This window comes from Camellia sinensis, chromosome 2, assembly GCF_055761805.1.
Source record: "Camellia sinensis isolate YWXY chromosome 2, ASM5576180v1, whole genome shotgun sequence".
NCBI classification, from domain to species: Eukaryota; Viridiplantae; Streptophyta; class Magnoliopsida; order Ericales; family Theaceae; genus Camellia; species Camellia sinensis.
This window is the reverse complement of record NC_138962.1, coordinates 183542801-183563524: the sequence shown is the minus strand read 5'-3', so window position 1 is coordinate 183563524 and position 20724 is coordinate 183542801. Positions and strand designations below refer to the sequence as shown.

Genomic DNA, 20724 nt, shown 5'->3' with positions numbered 1-20724 from the left:
CACGACAGAGCCTATGGATAAAGCTGATGACGCACTTCAATTTACAGAAAAAATTGACAAGCAAATTTTTTTTTTTTTTTTTTTTTTTTTTTTTTTAACGGCTACACACATTTTATTTTATTACTTTCGTTCAACAACCTGTAAAGTTTCAAAATCACATATTTTATATATACATAGCCTTATCACCAGAAACAAACTTTATCTTTTTCTTTTTATATTATATTTTTTCCTTTTTGGAGATATGGACAAAAACCCTAATTCTCTTTTAGGCAAGACCTATTCGGCAGCACCCTTCCTCTCTCTAAAAAGAGAGACCCAGCTTCTTCATCTTCAAGAAAGCTCTGTTTCTGTAATAACAGAGGCCGACCCCAGTTACTTGCATCCACGGCATCTCTTTTATTTATTTATTTTCTTTTCTGTGCTTCATCTTCCTTACCTCAGTAACGAATTTTTTTTTTAATTTATTTGCAGGAGATCAAACTCCAAGGACCCATTTCGGCACACTTCCTCTGCAAACTAAGATCAACCCAAGCTTCGTCTTCCTTACTTCACTATCGAAAATTTTCTGGTTGTACGTTGTTCATCGCCTCCGCTGCAGCTTCATCGCCAACCCACTGTCGGTCTCTCCGTTGCGACCTCTCCGCCAACCTTGACTGTTGTTCCGGTACCCACCACACACGTCGCCCGTTCAACGCGTCGTGTGTGGTCACCAACTCCTCAACGACGTCACTGCCGCTTCTGGCCTTAGGCTGCCGAGCTCGACCACTGTTGGCCTCTCTGCTGCAACTTCGCCATCGATCCCGACTGCCCAGAGACGACCACACCGTTGCCCATTCAACGGGACCCGTGTGGTTGTCAACTCCTCTGCGACAACACTGCTGCCTCCGGCTTCGGATTGTCCGACATTGACCACACACGTCCGCCCACTCAACGCGACGTGTATGGTCTTGCCTAGCACTGCACAGCTCGTCGTCGGCTTTGAGTGTGCTTGTTTCATATCTACGATCCGTGCTTGTGCGTCTCACACTTGCGGCCTTGCCACTGCCTCTAGCTGCGGCTTGCTCCGGCTCCGGTTTGCACCATTTCTCGGTTGGCACTATTTCTCAGCTTCTTCTTTGTCATTGTTGGCTTAAATCTACTCCGTCAAATCTGTGGGTAAGTATATATATATATATATATAAATATATATTTTAATCTTGGTGTAAACTTTTTTTGTAGAGTAAGCTTTTCAGAATTTCTAATTCCCATTTTTTTTTTAGCTCAAAGACTTTGATATACTAAGCCTTAATATTGATGATTTGAAATTCCAATGTGAGGCCTGAATTTGTTTGGATTTTGCAATTTTTGAAATAGGCTATGGGATTTATTTAAACGATTTTTCTGACTTGAAATTTGCCAAAGAAATTCTGGAGTATTGCATAACTTGAACCATTGCTGCTGAATTTTGCCCTCGTAATAGAATATTTGCCACTTGAATTGAGCAAATAATATTGACTTGGGAGGAACACTCTTGTAATTCACATGACAATCCATTGAATCTTGCTACTGATGAGAAATGTAAAATACTTCGGATCTTGGGCCTGAAATTTGCTATTGAACTTCACTCTGTCCAAATTTTGAACCCCGTATAAATTGGACCTTTAATATAGAACATAGTGACTTTAAGAAATTGACCCAATTGAACTTCATCATGAAGCGACCTATGACATTGCACCTCTTATTGATGATAGAAGACGAAAATCTATATGTTGATGATGCACCCATTGGTATTAAAATTTGTTGAGCTTGAAGAATATCCAAGAAAATGAATTGTTGATGACGTCCGAAGTTGAATTTGTTGATAAACCCATCATGTTGCATGTAACAATATTCTGAATTTTAATACGGTCAACTCTTTAATATTTATACAGGTTATTTCAGCCATATGTCTTCTCGAAAGAAACCCGTTGTCCCGGGGTCATCGGAACCGGCTCTCATGAAAGAGAGGGATGTACCTCCGGTATCTGAGTGGAGGAAATCTCCTTATTTTGGTCGGAAGGACCCCTTCTGGCGGGCGGCTACCTCCACCACTTCTCTTCTATCTCCGAAGGCGGCTCCATTATGTCTCACTGAGGACACTGACTCTGGACATGAGGCCCTCATTTCTCCTTCCTCGGTGCTACGCTTTCGAATTGAGCAGGGGGACTTTCCATACTGTTATCCTCAGTTCAAGGCCTTCTCAAACCCTCCTTTCGGTTGGCAAGAGTGGGTCGATGATGTCCTCTCGGACAGGAGCCTCTGTCAACGACTTCAGGAGGCCCGGCTATTGATCCCGGTGAAAATATCTAGATCTCTATCCATCCGTCGCAACAATGCTAGCCTGGAAGCCATGGCTCTTCGATGGAGCACCGAGACACACACCTTTATACTTGGCCAGCACGAGATGGGGCCCACCCTTGAGGATGTGTTCATGTTGCTGCGTTTGGAAGTGACCGGCCCTGATGCCTTCGACCCTGAGCAGACACCCCCCGAAGATGATTCTTTGATCCAATCTCTGAAGCTAAATCTTCAAACTTGTGGTCGGTGGAGTTCTGTTTTTGATGGTTCAGCGAGGAGGACTAGTCGAGTAAGGACGGACCGTGCCTCCTATACTGCATGGATCCGTCACTTCTTCAAGGATCTTCAGCCCTTGGCCAGAGATGCTGATCCTGACTCTCGGGAGTATGAAGCCGGTCCGATGTATGGCTCCAGGCTCTATTTCTTGGGATTTCTGGCTTGCTTCCTTTCATTCTTCATTCTTCCGAGCACACCTCCGGATTCCCTCAATCCTTTCGTCTTCCCCTTGGCAGTCAGGCTCTTCAGAGGAGATCGGATCCCTTTGGCTCCCCTATTTCTTGGGAATCTCTATTATCGGCTGGATCTGCTACATCGAGATATGGTTCGCTCCGTGGGTCGATATGAGCCTGTCTCCTTTATTCACAGCCAGTTCCTGCTATGTTTCTTCTTCGAGAGGTTCCCAAAATTTGCCCCTGCTCCGACTGTATTTGAGGCGGAAGTTCTTCGGGAGATAGTGGATAAAGATGGCCTCCCCGTGCTCGATACTGATGGGTCTCGGACATTTGAGAAAGCGAAGTCTTGCCAGCCGTTGATTACACGTTGGTCACGTACTATTTCCACCTTATCCTTGAATACTCTGGTGGATGATCCCCGACGCTTTGTGGCACGGCCGTATGTATGCCCACCTGTAGGTGTGGCCACACCGTTTATCTATCATGGTTCCTCCCGCTTGGTGTCCTTTCCTTTGCCGAAGAACATCCCTGCACCCTTTGTTGATATGCTAATTATGATCCGTCCGAGTTCATTACCGGTGTGGCATGAGGAAGGCGTTGATAGTGCCGTTTATAGGCCTGACCGTGTAGCATGTCAATTCGGGTTTGATCAATGTGCCCCGGGGCCAGCACCTCATTTATTATCATTTTCAGAGAGCTACGGGCGCTTCAGTCGCCGGCTTATACACACCGTGCTTCCCATATCCGGCTCTTTGACGATGCCAGGCTTGAGCCGAGTAGGGGGTTTCACCCCCTCTTTCAGGCGGTATTGGCAGAAGAATATCGATGCGTTTATTGCATTTGTCCAGAGCAGACCGACCGTATGTTTGCCTGCCGCCGATTTATAAGAAGGATTCTTCTCTTCGGCTACCCGAGAGCCGAAAATCTGACCACATGTACGAGGGTTTCTTCACTTCATCTGCTCCAACTGACCCTTCTGCTCGGGCATCTGCTTCTAGCTTGGCAATTACTTCTCCAGAGCCAGTCCCTTTGAATAAGGCCTCTGGTCCTCGGACGACCCGCCTTAAGAAGATGGCTCACAAGAGGACTTCTGATGCCAGTCCTTCCGCTCCTCGCCTTTCCAAAAGGCTTCGTGAGGTACCCGAAATTCTTGATTTGAAGCTACTTTCCTTCTTGCGACTATACCTTCTAAAATGAAAACTTTTATTTGCCCATGTTATGTAGGATCCTGCGGTTGTTGACGTTCTCGGTACCGTGGCTCCTGGCCATGCTGCCTCCCCCAGGCCGGACTCAGACTTGGACGACACCCTCCCTTTGTCTGCAAGACTTGTGAAGATGTGCACCCCTCGTATAGCAGTTATAGATGACGATGATGATGAGGCTGAGTCCTCCGATCATTTTTGTGACCTTATTCCACGCACGCGTCGTCATCGCCCTACCGTAGCTGAGGAGGAGCACTACCTTGGTGACGAGTTTGTTGGGGCTCACCGTTCTGATGTTGAGATTGCTGGAGGGACTGATGCCACAGAAATTGATGTCGCGGGCCATGCTTCTAGAGGCGATGTAGAGATGAGGTGCGCCTCTGGGAATGGTGTAGAGGTGGATGTGCTAGAGATCTCTGAGACTCGCTCTGGCACTTATGGTGATTCTCATCCTCCGGCCCTCCTTCCTTCTTCAGGGATGACTACTACTGTTCAGGCTTCATCAGACATTGAGATCGATCAGGTGGTCTCTACACGACCAAGTGACTTTGTTGATGCTAGGAGTCCTTCAGTTGCCCCTGCTTTGCATATTGATTCTCCCTCTGGTAATCTTTCTTTCTGAAGTTTGTCATTTACTTATATCTGTGAGAAATCTTTACTTAAATGACTTTCCTGTTCCCTACCTCTAATAAGGCCTTCTTATCTTTTCTTCAGTGTTAGCTGCTAACGGGGTCTTGCCTTCACCTACCTCAGACTCTGCTCCAGTGTTAGCTGCTACCGGGGTCCTGCCTTCACCTGCCTCGGACTCTGCTCCAGTGTTAGCTGCTACCGGGGTCCTGCCTTCACCTGCCTCGGACTCTGCTCCAGTGTTAGCTGCTACCGGGGTCCCGTCTTCACCTGCCCCGGACTCTACTCCGACTCTCTTTGTAACTCCTCACGGTTCTCCTTCTCAAGGGGGAACACCTGCCTTTGAGACGACTGTCAGAGGTTCTTCATCGCCAGTGCCTTCAAATATTTTGGATTTGAATCTCAGTGATTTCCACATTGATAGTGATGCTTTTGGTCTGTCCCCTTATCGTTCGGCATTCTCAGGCTCGGGACCTCTGCCGGGAGTTACCCCTCCGGGTGGTTCATCTAACCCGATAGACATTGGGGAGATTCCTGAGACTAGCAACTTTCCGGCCCCAATTCCTCCTTCGACTTCTGGCAAAGTATCATTTCTCCATTATTGGGTAGCTCCTGAGTTTGCTTCAGTTCTACAGCTTGTGCATTCAAGTTACCCGGAGACCTTTGCTTCATTTGCTTGCCAGTGTCCACTCATTCAGACTGCTCTTCTCGAGTCTTTTGCCACTATCTTATATAGCTTGGACACGCAACGGTTGTGTGACCTTAATGGAAAAGTAGTCGAGACGGCGTATCAGGGGATCTCTGACATGGAGCGTCACCAAGTGGACTTATCATGGCTTCGGAAGCGCCTGGATATAGCTTCGAACGCCAGTCATCGGCTGGAACTTATGTCTGTGCTTGCCTCTTATCGCACCTCTATAGATGAGACAAAGGCAACTCTTCGTGAACTTGAGTCGGGTTATGCTCGGGCCTTGGAGACTTTAGAGGCACACTCTACTGTTTGTCCTCCACATGTAGATGTGACGGGCAGCTTCTTCGAAGGTGTCTTTAGGAAAGATTGAGTTTTTTTTTATCATTACTTTCTTGCCCCTTTCGATAAAAATGTTTTATCTAGGACAATGCAATGAAATGACAAAATTTTTGTTGTTTGGATATTTTCGCATTGTTTTCTCATTCTACTTGATAAAATATTTATTTCGAATGATAGAACAATCATATGCACATGTTTATAAAAGCTGAAATATTCTCATTAGTTCTTCAACTTTCTTGACAAAAGCATAATAGATTCACTGTAAGTGATGGGATAAAACATACACCATAGAGAAAACCAGCTTCTTCATAACGCAAGGGAAATACAACCTTTAGACAAAGTAAGAAAGTGAAAATGAATTTCAACATAGATGAGTCCAACTATGGGTAGTAATGCTTGATAAACTTTGCATTGAGCGGGCCAGTTCGGAAGCTGTCTTCAACCCTTACAAGTTTGTAGTACCCGCTTGAGCTTGCCTGAACCACCTTGTAGGGCCCTTCCCATTTTGGAGAAAACTTGGGTAAAGGCTGTCCTCGCATGATTGGGTCTACAATCTTCCATACTAGATCACCTTCTTCAAACTTCCTTGGTACCACAGTCTGGTTATAGGCTCGGGCGATGGACTCATGATACCTTTCCATGACTTTTGCAGCTCTGTCATGCTTTTCCTCTAATGCTTCCAATCTGGTGGTTCGAGGCTCCAATACCATTCCCGAGGCGAGAGCCATTCGAGCAGATGGCGTTTCCAACTCTATAGGCAACACTGCCTCGGACCCATACACAAGGGAGTAAGGAGTTGCTTGAGTTGGCTTTCTCTTCGAAGTGCGATACGCCCATAGGGCTACTATCAACTGTTCGGACCAAGTCCCCCCAAACTCATCCATCATCTTGCTCAGAATCCTTATCAGTGTCTTGTTTGTGGCTTCCGCCTGCCCATTCCCTTTTGGATAATAGGGTGTGGATTTGTGATGCTTCACTTGGTAAGTCTCTAGGAGGCTCTTCACATCTTTGTTTATGAAGGGAGTGCCGTTATCCGAGAGGATGGTGTTTGGTACTCCAAATCGGCAAATGATATTCTCCTTGATGAAGTTCGCAACTGCAGGCCCCGTAGCGTTCTTCAGAGGAATTGCTTCGACCCACTTTGTACTCAATTCTGTGGCTGCGAGAATCCACTTGTACCCCTTAGAAGATGTAGAGATGGGCCCTATCAGATCAAAAGCCCAGGTATGGAACGGCCATGGCGTTCGGATACTATGCAGGTCTACAGCTGGAGCATGGATCAAATTTCCGTGTTTCTGACAAGTCTGGCACCTCTTCACGTGATGGGATGCATCTGACTCCATGGTCGGCCAGTAATACCCAAGGTGTATAAGTTGCTCGAACAGCCGAGCCCCTCCTTGATGTTCAATCTCGTGGGCTCTTCCGAGGACTAGATCTGACTCCTCCTTGGAGAGACATCTCAGGGGAGTGCCCTCAATACTTCTTCTATACAGCTTGTCCTGATCAAGAAAGTACCGCCTCGCTCTCCTCTTGAGGTGTGCAATGTCCCTCGGGCTCTCAGGTAGTGTTCCCTCTTTGAGATAGTCAATGTAGACTTGCCTCCAGTCAGGGGTATCAATTTCAAAGCAACTCTCATCCTCCCGGATGTATGACTGACACTTGGGGCATTCCCTCTGTAATTGATTTGAGTCCTTCTCCATCTCGGGCCAATAATAACCTTGTCTTTGGATTCTTCTATACAGACTGATATCCCCATCCCCGCAAGACTTTTCATGGATCTGTTGTAGTCGGAAGCTTGCTTCTTGTTGGCCAATACACCGGGCTAGGAATCCGGTACCTCCTCGGAAGTAAAGTTCACCTTGAATAATTGTGAATTGGGCAAGCTTGGCCATAGTCAGTTTTCCAACTTTGCTTCTGAGTTGCTCGAGGACTTCTCCTCTCCAGTCCTCCGGAAGGCCTTTGTCTTCGGGTATTATTGAAGGTTCTGTTCTCTTCTTGATAACAATTGTTGCCTCTTCCTCTGGAATGTCAACTCTTGCCCCTAATGTTGCGAGGGCATCTGAAAACTTGTTGTCGGAGCGAGGCACATGCTCTATTTCGACCTTCTGAAATTTGTCAAGAAGCCTTTGGACTGTTGTTCGATATGTGGCCAAGGCAGGCTCCTTTAAGACGAACTGTCCTGAAACTTGCTTCACTATCAGCTTTGAGTCCCCCCGGATCCGAATCTTCTTGATACTGTGCTTCTCAGCTGCTATCAAGCCTAAAATAAGAGCCTCATACTCGGCTTCGTTATTCGAACAATGGAAATCCAGTTTATAAGACAAATATAACTTTTCCCCACTTTTGCTTGTAAGGACTATCCCGGTTCCTCCCTTCCCTCCGGCTGCTGCTCCGTCAAAGCTCAATGTCCAGAAGTTTTCCTCGGAAGCCATAGCTGCATGCACCTCTCCTCTTAATTCTTCATTCACTGGTTCATAGTCACCACTTGGAAATTGGGCAAGGAGATCAGCTAAGGCTTGGCTTTTGATCGCCTTGGGGGCTACACATGTGATCTCGAATTCACCTAGTGCTAACAACCATCTTGCCACCTTCCCGGTTAGAGCAGGCTTGCTGAGGAGGTATCGGATTGGATCACTTTTAGTGACAATCCGAATCTGGTGTGCTAAGAAGTAATGTCTGAGCTTTTGGACAGTGAATACCAAAGCTAAACAATGTCTCTCTACCGGGGTATATCGGACTTCTGCTCCTCGAATCTTCCGGCTGATGTAATACACCGGGCGTTCTGCTCCATCTACATCTTGGACCAATAATGCCCCTATGGACTTGGGGGTTGAAGTTAAGTACAACATTAGCGGCACCCCGGGCTGCGGGGCTATCATGGTCCGAGGCGAGGTCAAGGCTGCCTTGATTCTCTCGAAGGCCTTTTGGTGCTCCTGGTTCCACTCGAACTTGGCATCTCCTTTTAACAATGAACCGAAAGGGGCCGAGATCTCTGCAAGTGCTGGGATAAACCTCCGAATATAAGACACTTTCCCGAGGAACTTCTTTAACTCCTTCTGAGAATGCGGGGGAGGCATTGCTCTGATAGATTTGACCTTGTCTTCATCTGCCTCGATACCATGCCTATGTACAAGAAACCCGAGGAACTTCCCGGCCGTCACCCCGAAAGCACATTTGAGAGGATTCATCCTCATTTTGAATTTCTGGCACCTCTTGAATACCTTCTCAAGGTCTCGGAGATGGTCTTCTTCTTTCTTGGATTTCACCACTAGATCATCAACATAATCTTCCACCTCATGATGGATCATGTCATGAAAGATTGCAGTCATAGCCCTTTGGTAAGTTGCACCGGCATTCTTGAGTCCGAAAGGCATGACTGTATAGAAGAAGTTTCCGAGAGGTGTTCTAAAAGCAGTCTTTTCTGCGTCCTCTTCAGCCATCTTAATCTGATTGTATCCACTGAATCCATCCATGAATGAGAACATCTGGTGTCCCGAGGTAGTATCCACGAGGGTGTCGATGTGAGGAAGAGGGAATTCATCCTTCGGGCAAGATTTGTTCAAATCTCGAAAGTCTACACATACTCTGATTTGGCCATTCTTCTTCTTTACTGGCACGATGTTTGCTAACCACGTGGGGTACTGTATTGGCCGGATGAAACCAGCCTGTTGAAGTTTTTCAATCTCCTCCTTAATCTTCTCTTCGAGATCTGGATGATATTTTCGAGCAGCTTGCTTAATTGGCTTGGAGTTTGGGAACACATCAAGATAGTGGGAGACTAGGCCAGGATCTAGTCCGGGCATTTCCTTATATGACCAAGCAAACACATCTGAGTATCGGCTTATCAACTTTAACAACTGTTCCCGCTTTTCTGGGCTAAGGCTCGAACTTACGAATACCGGCCTCGGTGCATCTTGTCCATCACTCAGATCTATTTCGATAAGTTGTTCAGGCTGAGGCTTCGGCCCATCTTGCATACATTCTGGAGCCACTTCAGGCTTTATTACTATATCATTGTCAGGAGGCTCTTCTTTTGACTCGGAGTCGGTGACTGAAGAAACCGACTCCCCGCACCTTCATAAATAGTACACCATCTTGCCTCCTTCTCGAACTTTCATCACCTTTCGAGGAATAGGCGGACTTTCTGTTCTAGACATTGCCCGCTTACTTGATTCTGCCATCGGCTCCTTGTCATCTTTGATATCCTCCCAACGAGGAATTTTGACCCCTCGAGGCTTAGAGGTGGTGGGAACTTCTTCGATAGCCAGTTCGGTGAAGTAGATGGCATCAGAATAATGAGCTTCATGGATCTCGAAAGGCCTTTCTGTAGCCTGAATTGTCACCGTCTTCTTTCCCCATTTAGCCTTAACACACTGATGATAACTCGATGGTACAGCCCCATATCTATGCATCCAGGTCCTCCCTAGAATGATGTGATAATTTGCCTCAGAATCGATAATATGGAACTTGGTGGCCGAGCGAATCTCTCCAACGGCTAAATCAACAGTTACGCATCCGATAGTAACTCTCCTTTCTCCACCGAAGCCAGTGATGACTATCGGCTGCTTCACAATGCGTTCTTCAGAGATTCCGGCTTTTTCTAGAGTAGCGCGAGTCATAATGTTGATAGAGGCTCCACTATCTAGAAAGGCCCTTTTGAACTCAACCCCGTTAATAAAAACAGTCACATAAAGCGGGCGATTGTGAGAAAAAGGATACTTCCGATCAGCCTCGGAGAAAGTAATGGCACTAGATTGCTCTTTTGCCTTCCTCGGGATAGACCCCTCAGTCGACATGCATTCCTCATGGTGTGCCTCGGCTATATTAATGATAGACTTGGTGATTTCCGTTCTTGCCTCCCTGGAAAGTCCAAGCTGGTCAAAGAACTGCTTGAACTTTACACAGTCTTGCAGGGTTTTGGCATAGTGATCCGGATCTTTTTCCACTCTTGGAGGCTCGTAGTTAACTATCTCCTCGGTCTCCTCAAAATAAGATGCCACATAAACATGGTGTCCTCCTCTTCCATAGCATTCTTCTCCTCCTTCTGGATCAAAGGGATCTTCGCCATGAGTCATAAATGTTCTGCCCTCTGGATCGAGAGCACTTCCATAGTAAACTTGCTCACCCTCTGGCTCGAGGATGTCGTCCAGATAACAGTCATCGTCATCGAGATTAGCGATAGCCTCGATCATTGGGCCTTCATAAGTTATCATAGCAACATTCTTGCCCTTGTCTCGGTGTTGAGGATATGGTTGTTCTCGGATGTCTTGAGTCCCTCGCTTTTTGAACCTCAATTCGTCTGCCTCGACTTTATCTCTGAAGATTTTCTTGAGAGTCCAACACTTCTCTGTCGGATGTTTCAATGTACGATGGTAGACACAAAATTCAGGGCTCTCACGGTCCTTTTTTGATGGCATTTCTTCAACATAAGGCAATTTTAGCTCTCCGTCAGCCACCCATTCCTTAACTAGAGCTTTCACTTCCTCGATTCCACATGGATAAGAAACATTCCCCTTTTCACCATTATATTGCTTTCTTTTCTGGCCTCTATGACCTCCTCCTTGTGAATTTCGGGTATCCGGGGCAGAGGCAGCAGCAACGATAGGTCCACGAGATGACTTGAAACTAGTCTTGTAACTAGCTTTAAATCCGGACTCTTGAGCCTGAGGAATGCTAATGTTCCGAGCTGCTTCTATTAATGCCGAGAAGGTGGGTAGCTTGTGGTTAACTAGAAACATTTTGTACCTGCTCAATGCCCCTTCTAGACAAATTTGAACCAGATAACTCTCCTCAACTGCTTCATGACAATCCACGGCCTTGTCCTGAAACCTTTTGACGTAATCAAGGATGTCTTCACTTTCTTGTTGCTTCTCTTTACACAATGTAAGTGTGGTCACCTTCTCCGCCACTTGAAAGAACTTGGAGTGGAATTTGTTAACCATTTCCTCCCAACTTCGGACAGAGTTTGGGGCCAAATTAACATACCAACTATATGCTCGGTCGGTGAGGGACTTAGAGAATTCTCTCAGTCGGAGGACGTGGTTTGAACCATGAATACCTAGAGTCTCGATGAATCGCACAACATGTTCTCGGGCATTTCCTTGTTTGCCGTCGAACTTGATGAACTTCGGCACTGTATACCCCTCAGGGTATGGATAGCTCAGCATCTCAATGGGGTAAGGTGGCTTGACATCTGGATCAGGCAAAGAGGGTAAGGTCCTCTTGCCCCGTTCGAGATCGAACATGGCCTGCACATCGGCGAGAGTGAGAAACTGTTGAGGGAGAGAGTTTGATGGTGGTATTCCCGGGACTTGGCTTATGTACCCGAAGACTGAGCTAGGGGCGTCTTGGCCATTCTGGTGCTGCGAATTCATCATTGGTGAGGACATTTGACGATACTGGCCATCAGCGCCTATAGACAAGCCAGTCGGTGATGGGATATTGAATTGAGGCCCATAGAGTCCACCGCACGGCGCCGCTATACCGGGTTGTGCTTGCAGATTTGTTGTTGGCACCAAAGGAGGCCCGCTTGGTGCTTGGGTAACATTCACTGGTGGCGTAACAAGATTAGGTACGGGCATAGCTCCCTTTTGCGCTATCATGCTCCTTATGTTTTCCTGGACACCAGCAGTCGTTGGAGTGCCGTTCATTACACCAGAAACTCCCCTAGTCACCATTGGATCTTGGCTTGGCACGCCATGGAGACCGGGTATGGGCAAACTGCTGCCGCCTACTGTGGTTTGAGCATGTGTTACTGTGGCCGTGTTGCCATGAGCCATAGGCTGATTGGGGCCTACTTCTCCTTGGATTTGATTTTGCGCTCCGGCGGGAATAACTCCACCACCAGTTTGATTTCCGTTTGGCGCCGGTGCAAAGTTAGAACTCATCACCAACATGGTGTGAGTGAGATTCTGAAGAGTGGTAAGAATCTCTTGCTGAGTATTCTGAAGTCCTTGAATGGCTTCAAGCAAAAGTGGTTGATCTGGAGTCATGGTTCTGTCATCACCACCATTAGAGGATCCTTGTTGGTGAACTTCATCTTCTCCCGCCATCCTTGTTGGAGTTGTGTGGATTCCAGATCTCGTTGAGACCATTAACCAATCCGCCTCCCCAGCAGAGTCGCCAAAATGTAGGAGAGGGTTCAAGAAAGGAGTTGGAAAATTCGAAGATCTTCAAAGATCCTTGAAGAACAACTTCAAATTCTCTAGAATATGATGAGAGGCTTAGATTCTTCAATAATCTCAACTTAGGAACACAACAACAAAGGAGATGATGGAGATAAGAGATTGGGTGAAGAAGAAGGCAAAATGGCTAGAGAATAGAATAATGGCAAGGCTCTCCCATTGATCTCCCACTTTCACTCTCAAGGTTGATAATGGAGAAGGGAAATTAGTTCTTTCCCAAGAGTTAAAAATCTCCAAAATCCATCCCCTGTAAAGCTATGGGTGGGTGCTATTTATAGGCACCTCATGATATAGGATGGAGCCCATGTGCAAGGCACATGGGGGATATTCTCTCTAACCACCTTGTCCGAGGAGGTGACCTCTCCGAGGAGGTGACTTCTCCGAGGAGGTGACTTCTCCGAGGATGAGAAAACCCCGAAGAGGAGATCACTCCCTCGGCGAACCCTTCTTCTTAGCCACACCTAACCAATGATCCCCAATCATCCCAAAGGGTCAGGGGTAGTCCCAGAGGACGTCCTGCCGCAAAAATATTGCCGAGTCTCATGGACCCCCCGGGGTCGTGCCACCTCGACCCGGGTATAGGCTAGTTTAACCGAAGAGTGAATTTGTCTCCACTCACCGTCCTCGGGATCGGGTCCTTTGTTCGAACTCCATTACGCCCATGGTTCTGGTGCGTAGATCCCGGAAAGCTCCGAGCCCGCAAGTATTCTGGGACTCATTAACGGAGCGACTTCTAGATTGCGTCTGAATCCGTTCGAAGCCAAGTACTTCGGATCTCTAGATTCGTGGGTCCGAATCCTTTCGAGTCCGAGTGCCTCGGATCTCTAGGCTTGCTTAATACCTTTTCGAGTCCGGGCCCGAGTAAGTCTCTATGTTCGTGGACCCGAACCCTTTCGAGGCTTACAGCGATTCAATCCGTTTGATGGCGATAAATCTGGGCCCATCGATTCTTGGACTTGCGATAAATTCGGGCCCACTAATCTTGGGCTATTGGGCCTAAATAATTTAGTGGGCTCAAATTAGCCCCTCTTACAGTCTGTAATGCGTTATTGGTGGGATGTTGTGGGGGCTTTACCTGAATCTGTTGAAGGAATTCTATTATGGTGGGAAGGACAATGTTTTAGAGTCAAGAGAGGAAGATTTGGAGAGGAGTGCCTCTGGTTGTGGTGTGGTCTCTCTAGAAACACAAGAATGCTATAGTGTTTAATGCCTCTATTCCAAACTTGGCGGAGCTGTGTGAAGTGATAAAGCTGAGAATTGCATTATGATTGAAACCAAGGTATTCTAAGGACCATTTTTCAGTGCAGGATTTTCTGGTAAATCTTAGGCAAGTGAGATGTTGCATTAGAGGGAGGGGTGTGTAAACTCTCTTAATCTAGTTCTGTCATGTTGCTGTGTTTTTTTCCTTCTGTTTCCGTTTGGTTGGAATCTCTCCAACTTTGGGGTGGTGCTAGCAGATGATTGGGCTCTTTAGTTGGTGCCAACGCTATGAAAGCTGTGATGATTTTTGCACCATTGGTCTGTTTAAGAAAGCCTAGTTGTATAATATTTTCTTTCCAAGGCAATAATAGTATAGAAGCTAGAAAGCCTGTTTAAGAAAGCCTAGTTGTATAATATTTTCTTTCCAAGGTAATAATAGAATGATGCATATAATAACTGTAGTAAAAAAATTTAGAAAGTGTATTTAGAAATTTATGTCTATACACCTAGTTGTACAATATTAAGGTAATAGTAGCACTATGCATATAACAACTATAGTAAAAAAATTTAAAAAGTGTGTTTAGAAACTTATGTTGTTTGATTGAGTACGGTTTAAAACCGTGACAGAGGGAAGTGAGGACCAGGAGGGTCACGTGCCCCCTTTGGATTTTGGGGGTTTTTTTTTTTTGTGGCAAATATAAAGAAAATGTTTTAAATAAAAAAATTACGAAAATATTATTAGAGTGAAATGTCATGACACTTTAAAAATTATGAGAACAATAATGGTTATTTTGATTGAAAATGAAATGACTATTATAAACCATATTATTTATGGAAATTTTATGAAAAATTTTGAATGTAATGGTGATTTTATTATTATTGACATGCAAGTATAAGTAATTTCAATATAAAAATATGAAATTTATTAGATTGTTAGTCATATTTGACATGTGAGGTTCACTCTCTATGTGTTTATTTACTATTAGTTGGTGATATCACATACTAATGATGACGTGATATTATTATTATATTGAATTTTTAATCAAACTTTGTATAAAAAAATAATTTATCATTATATAATTTATTTTAAGACCTATATCTATATTTTTTTATATTGTTCATGATACACTAGTTATAAATAACATTATTTTTTTAATGTTTCTCGAAATCCATCATAAAAACTAACATGAAATATTTTTGTAAAAATTTTTGATATTATAATTAATAAGTGCCCCATCTAATTTGATTTTCTAGCTCCCCCACTGGTTTCAAATGGCCATCCTAATCCCAAATGTGAGTAATTATTTAGGATGGCTTTCCTTAATTGAAACTAGAGAGGAGTTGTTGCGCTTGATGGGGTTATTTTGGGTTCATCTTAGTCATTTGGATTTTTCATTTTATAACACTTGTCGATAAAAGAATTCATATAAAAAATTAAATTGATCAAATGTTGGTAATTATATGTTTGGATTACATTTGTCTCTTAAAATTAAACTACAAATATGATTTTAAGAATAAATCATTTTTTAAAAAATAAATGTAGTTCGATTATTTACTTATCGATATTCGATCAATTTGATTTTTTATATAAATATTCTTCTTGATAAATTCAAAAAATTAAAAAATTCGAATCATTTTAGGTGAACTCCAAAATAGGTTTGCTAAGCTGAACAATATCTCTCTAGTTGGCGCCAACGGAAGAAGAACTCAACCCTAAATATAAATTTATTCACACACTTGTGAACAGTACACAACATATCATTGGCTGATACATAGAGATAGACCCACCAAAAACCCAAAATAAACCAATTAGATGGTGTGTATTTTTCATTGGTTTTTTTTTTTTTTTTTTGAGCTGAAAGGCACGAAACAAACCAATCGTGAACAAATTTGAAACTCTCATTTATTTTTATTATTATAACTTACCATCTAATGTGTCAATTCAGTTATTAGCATTGTTTATTATACATTAATGATGAGAGCCGTTATGTTAATATTGTATTATTGTATTAACAGATAAAATAATAAGACTATCTATTTTTTTTATACAAACATAAAAAAATAAAAAGTTAGAATTATTCAATTGATCTAATTTTTTTGTGAATAATACAGATGGAAGGCCCTTCAAAATGAATAATTTAAATTATCGAAACGGGACCACGATGAGTTCCACGAATCCCACACATTCTGTCAAGTTGAGATTTAAATTTGAAAGAAATCCAACCGTGAATGTTTGGGGATTGCTTTTTTTGTTAGCTTATTTTCGTCATTGGTAATTTTTATTTATTTATTTTTTCCCAAAAGGTTTAGCCTTTTAAATTCTACTCAATGAGATGAATGGAAAATTTTAAAAATAGAAAAATAAAATTCTAAAAAAATCCCCAAAAAAAAACAAAAATAAGCACACACAAAAAATAGTAAACTTTTTTTTGGCTTATTTTAGATTTTAATTTTTTTTTTGGTTTTTTTTTTTTAAAAATTATCTTTTAGATTCATCTACACAAAATGGACCGGAAAGGTAAAATTTTTTACGGTGGTACTACATACACCAATTACTGTACTAACTAGTGTACCAACTCTAGTTATGAAATTATTATTGACTCCACTTATTATACAAATTACAAATACCAAAACAAAAATGCTAGAGACCTCAAAAATTCTACTAAAAGTTCTACCAAATGTTTGAGTGTGGGACCCACATTATGTGGATCTCACACCTATGTGAAACATTTGGTAAAAATTTTGGTAGCATTTTTGAGGTTTCTAGCATTACTCATACCAAAAACATCTTAAATTATGTCACATCATCAATTGGTACACTAGTTAGTACATTAATTAATGCATATAGCATTATTCAAATCTTTAATATAATTTTGAATGACAATCACTAAAGACCAAATAAAAAATTATTACATATTTTAAAATTTTCCGGTGGTGTTACATGCACCAATTAATATACACATTAATATACCAACTAGTGTTATGCCATTATTACTAACCTCACCTATTATACAAATTATAAATATCCAAAACCTCTAAAATTAAACCACATTATCTGTTAGTATACTAGTTAGTACATTAATTGATATATGTAGCATTATTCAAAATTTCCAAACAGCACCGCCAACCTGATGAAATCAATTAGTCTTTGATTAATTAATTTTGGAAATTTACGTTTAGGTCTTAATAGATGGACTTACTGTGCAATAGGTCCTATGATATTAAACATTATTAAAAAAGTCACTAATTATTAATTTTCAGTGATAGTTTGAAAATTATCACAAAAAATATTACTAATTATAAACTTTACTGATAGTTTTAAAAAAATAGTCATAAAAAAATTCACTAATTCTTAACTTTCAACGACAATTTGAAAAATTCGTCACAAAAAAACGTCACTAATTGTAGGTTTTAACGATAATTTATAAAATTTGTGAACAAAAAGTCATTAGTTATTAATTTTTAGTGATATGCAAAAAATTATCACAAAAAATTATTTTTAGAGATTATTTTACTAAGACTTATTTTCAATAAAATTTGATTTGAATTAAATCTAACTATTGATAGTTTACCCATTACCTATTGATAGTTTACCCATTAATTTCTCAGGCAAACTTTCCCCTCACGTGTAAATTGTGCCAACCACCTAATTATAGGTTTGAGGTTGAATTTAAGGCTGATTCATAAGTTGGTACCACATTTGATATTATGTGAGCTTTGTGAATCCTCAGTAGGACCATTATGCATTCACTTTAATTTTTGGACTGTTTTAAATCTTTCGAATAAGTCGTTTTTTTTTTCTATAAATATACAAGAAAAAATTGTCTTTAGTGATATTTCTTTTTTTTTGTAAATTATGATTTTTTTTTCCCTATCTGGTGTAGACAAATTGTTAATTTTTAGCGACATGCAAAAAAGTATCACAAAAAATTATTTTTAGAAATAATTTTACTAAGACTTATTTTCAATAAAATTTGATTTAAATTAAATTCAACTATCAATACCTATTAATAGTTTACCCATTACCTATTGATAGTATAAATTATGCCCACCAACTAATTATAGGTTTGAGGTTGAATTTAAGGCTGATTTATAAGTTGGTACCACATTTGATATTGGTGCTGTTTGGTGTAGCTGTTAAAACAGATTATAGATTATAGCTTAACAGATTATAGATTATGACTTTAATCAGAAGCTGTTAATTTGTTTGGTATAGCTGTTAGATTATAGATTTAAGTTGCTGTGTAGTGTTTGTTACATAAGCTGTGAAGTAGCTTTTTCAATTAATTTTTATTTTTTATTATTCACTATTTGTCTACATTTTTCATAAAAAATAATAATAATATTTTATAGTCCATTTGAGTCTTTTTCTATTTTTTAAAAAATAAAAAATAAAAAAATCTAAGAGTATAACCGTGAATTAACATGTCCACAGCAGAAGCTGATAATCAGAAGCAAGGGGTGAGCAGCTTCTCAGAATCAGCTTTTTTGACTTAAAATAAGTTGTTAGAATCAGAAACTGTTTGAAATAAGTTTAACCAAACAGTCCAAAATAACTTTTTAAAAACCAGAAGCCATAAGCTGACTCAAAAAAGCCCCACCAAACACCCCCATTATGTGAGCTTTGTGAACCCTCAGTAGGGCCATTATTCATTCACTTTAATTTTTGGACTGTTTTAAATCTTTTGAATAAGTCATTTTTTTTTATAAATATACAAGAAAAAATAGTCTTTAGTGATATTTTTTTTTTGTAAATTATGTCAGTTTTTTTTGCCTATCTGGTGGAGACAAATTTAAAAAGATTTTTTTTTTTTAGTGATGATACATAGCTCTACTACTAGAGCTCTAAATGAAACTCTAGTAAGGTGGAAGAAAGAGAGAGTAGAGAAAGATAGATAAAGGAGTGCGGACCCCACCTTTATATGGACACTCTCCACATCATTAGAGTTGCATTAGAGCTCTCAAATTAGAACTCTCAAACATTATTTTTTATTTTTTATTTTTTGAAAAAATCCAAATAAAATAGTGAAAAAGTCAAAAATAGTCCAAAAAATTCACTGCTTTTTACTTATTTTTATCTTTTCTAGAACTTTGAAGAGAAGAGAACTTAGGAAAGTCTGAACCTATCCAGCTCAAATGAAGTTAATATTTACAGTTATAAATGATTACACTGACCAAATTTTGGTATCAAAATCTAAATATTATTTCGATTAGAAAAATGCTATAGATCACAAATAATCTATTAATTTTTTTTTATCAAATCTCTTATATGAGTATGAGACCCACACAAACTCACATGTGTGTAGGTCCCACACCCATACAAAAGATTTAATAGAAAATTTAGTGGATTATTTGAGATCCCTAGTATCTCTCTTCGGATTATTAGTAAAAGGGGGCATTCAATCCATGCATGAATAAGATGGTATTCAGAAATTGATTCTCAAATTAATTACTACAATATTTATTGTAAATCTAAGATATTTTGTCTCTCCATACTTCTTTTGTAGGGAATTGGGTCACTGTTGTGCCTTTGGCACAGCAGTGACTGTTGTGCCTCATTTTGAGGTGCATTATGTGCTTATTTTTATGATCTGAACCGTTAATTTTGTAAGATTTGTTGAGTACTTCATGTCTACCAAAAATTATGTTAATCAGATATCAATAACTATATGATGGAATTGCTAATTTTTATACTATTTTTCAAAAGAAAAACTTCTTGTTTATTTTTTTGGTTATCAATCATATAGTTATTGATATCCGATTAATATGATTTTTGGTAAGCATGAAGTATTGAACAAACCCTACAACATGAACGGTTCAGATTATAAAAATAAATCCATAATGCACCACAAAATAAAACACAACAGTCACTGTTGTGCCAAAGGCACAGCAGTGACCCCAAGTCCCTTTTGTAGACCCCAATTCTGATCGACACTGATAATCTGAATCATTTATTTCGTAAGTTTCGTAATAAAAGTCATCCATGCAAAAAATGAGTTTTATCATAAAATTATAAACTGAAGAAAAAATCACATTTTGTTTTATAAAATAAATGACAAATGTGATTGTAAACTTAAACCATCTATTTTATAAAATAAAATATTTTATGTTCCTATTTTTATAATTTTTCAATAAAGCTCATTTTTTGTATGAATGACATTTGTTACGAAATTTACAGAACAGACAGTTTGGATCATTGGTTCAGATCTGAACTATGACCTATAAGAGGGATATGAAGAGATAATGATATAGGAAAAAAGGGTGACGGTTGCACCTCTAGCACAACAGTCACTGTTGTGGAGCTATATGGGTCCATTTCTGAGACCGCTCAATAGTCCGAACTGTTCATTTTTTAGGATATGTCGAGTAAAATATATTTGCAAAAAAATTAAGTTGATCAGATATCATAACTATTTCATCGAATTGTATTTGTTTCTAAAAATAAATGACAAATGTAATTTGAATTATAAAATTAAATAAAAATGTGAGTGAATGAAAGAGTTAATAATATTAAAAAAACTTAATTCTTTACAGATAAATTATACTATTTATACTTTAAAAAGTGAACGATTTGAATTATCAAAATAAACACAAAAAAAAACCAATATGATAGGACTATACAACAACTGTTGTGCAATAGGTATAGCAGTCACCACGCTGCCACGATATAGAAGGGAGCTTTCATCAAGAGGTAGTTGACAGTTTGCATATTC

At 40.7% G+C, this 20724-nt stretch overlaps 2 protein-coding genes across 2 annotated transcripts; both read left to right on the top strand.

Moving 5' to 3' along the window:
• Positions 1-474: 474 nt before the first annotated feature.
• On the top strand, positions 475-3524 carry LOC145819295 (uncharacterized). The gene is made up of 3 exons (XM_082913269.1): positions 475-1155; positions 1911-3268; positions 3462-3524. Exons 2-3 carry the CDS (start codon positions 1925-1927, stop codon positions 3522-3524), a joined length of 1407 nt encoding a protein of 468 aa, XP_082769395.1. The 5' UTR covers positions 475-1155; positions 1911-1924.
• LOC145820493 (uncharacterized) lies at positions 3246-5895 on the top strand. Its single transcript, XM_082916350.1, has 3 exons — positions 3246-3905; positions 3993-4575; positions 4685-5895. Exons 1-3 carry the CDS (start codon positions 3594-3596, stop codon positions 5656-5658), a joined length of 1869 nt encoding a protein of 622 aa, XP_082772476.1. The 5' UTR covers positions 3246-3593; the 3' UTR covers positions 5659-5895.
• The last annotated feature ends 14829 nt before the right edge of the window (positions 5896-20724 follow it).

Bases quoted from the DNA above. Each gene is read 5' to 3' on its own strand.
- LOC145819295 (XM_082913269.1), top strand. From the start codon at position 1,925: ATGTCTTCTCGAAAGAAACCCGTTGTCCCGGGGTCATCGGAACCGGCT. The intron at 3,269-3,461 runs GTGTCCTTTCCT...TATCATTTTCAG, and splicing joins ATCATGGTTCCTCCCGCTTG to AGAGCTACGGGCGCTTCAGT.
- LOC145820493 (XM_082916350.1), top strand. From the start codon at position 3,594: ATGCGTTTATTGCATTTGTCCAGAGCAGACCGACCGTATGTTTGCCTG. The intron at 3,906-3,992 runs GTACCCGAAATT...CATGTTATGTAG, and splicing joins TTTCCAAAAGGCTTCGTGAG to GATCCTGCGGTTGTTGACGT. The intron at 4,576-4,684 runs GTAATCTTTCTT...TCTTTTCTTCAG, and splicing joins GCATATTGATTCTCCCTCTG to TGTTAGCTGCTAACGGGGTC.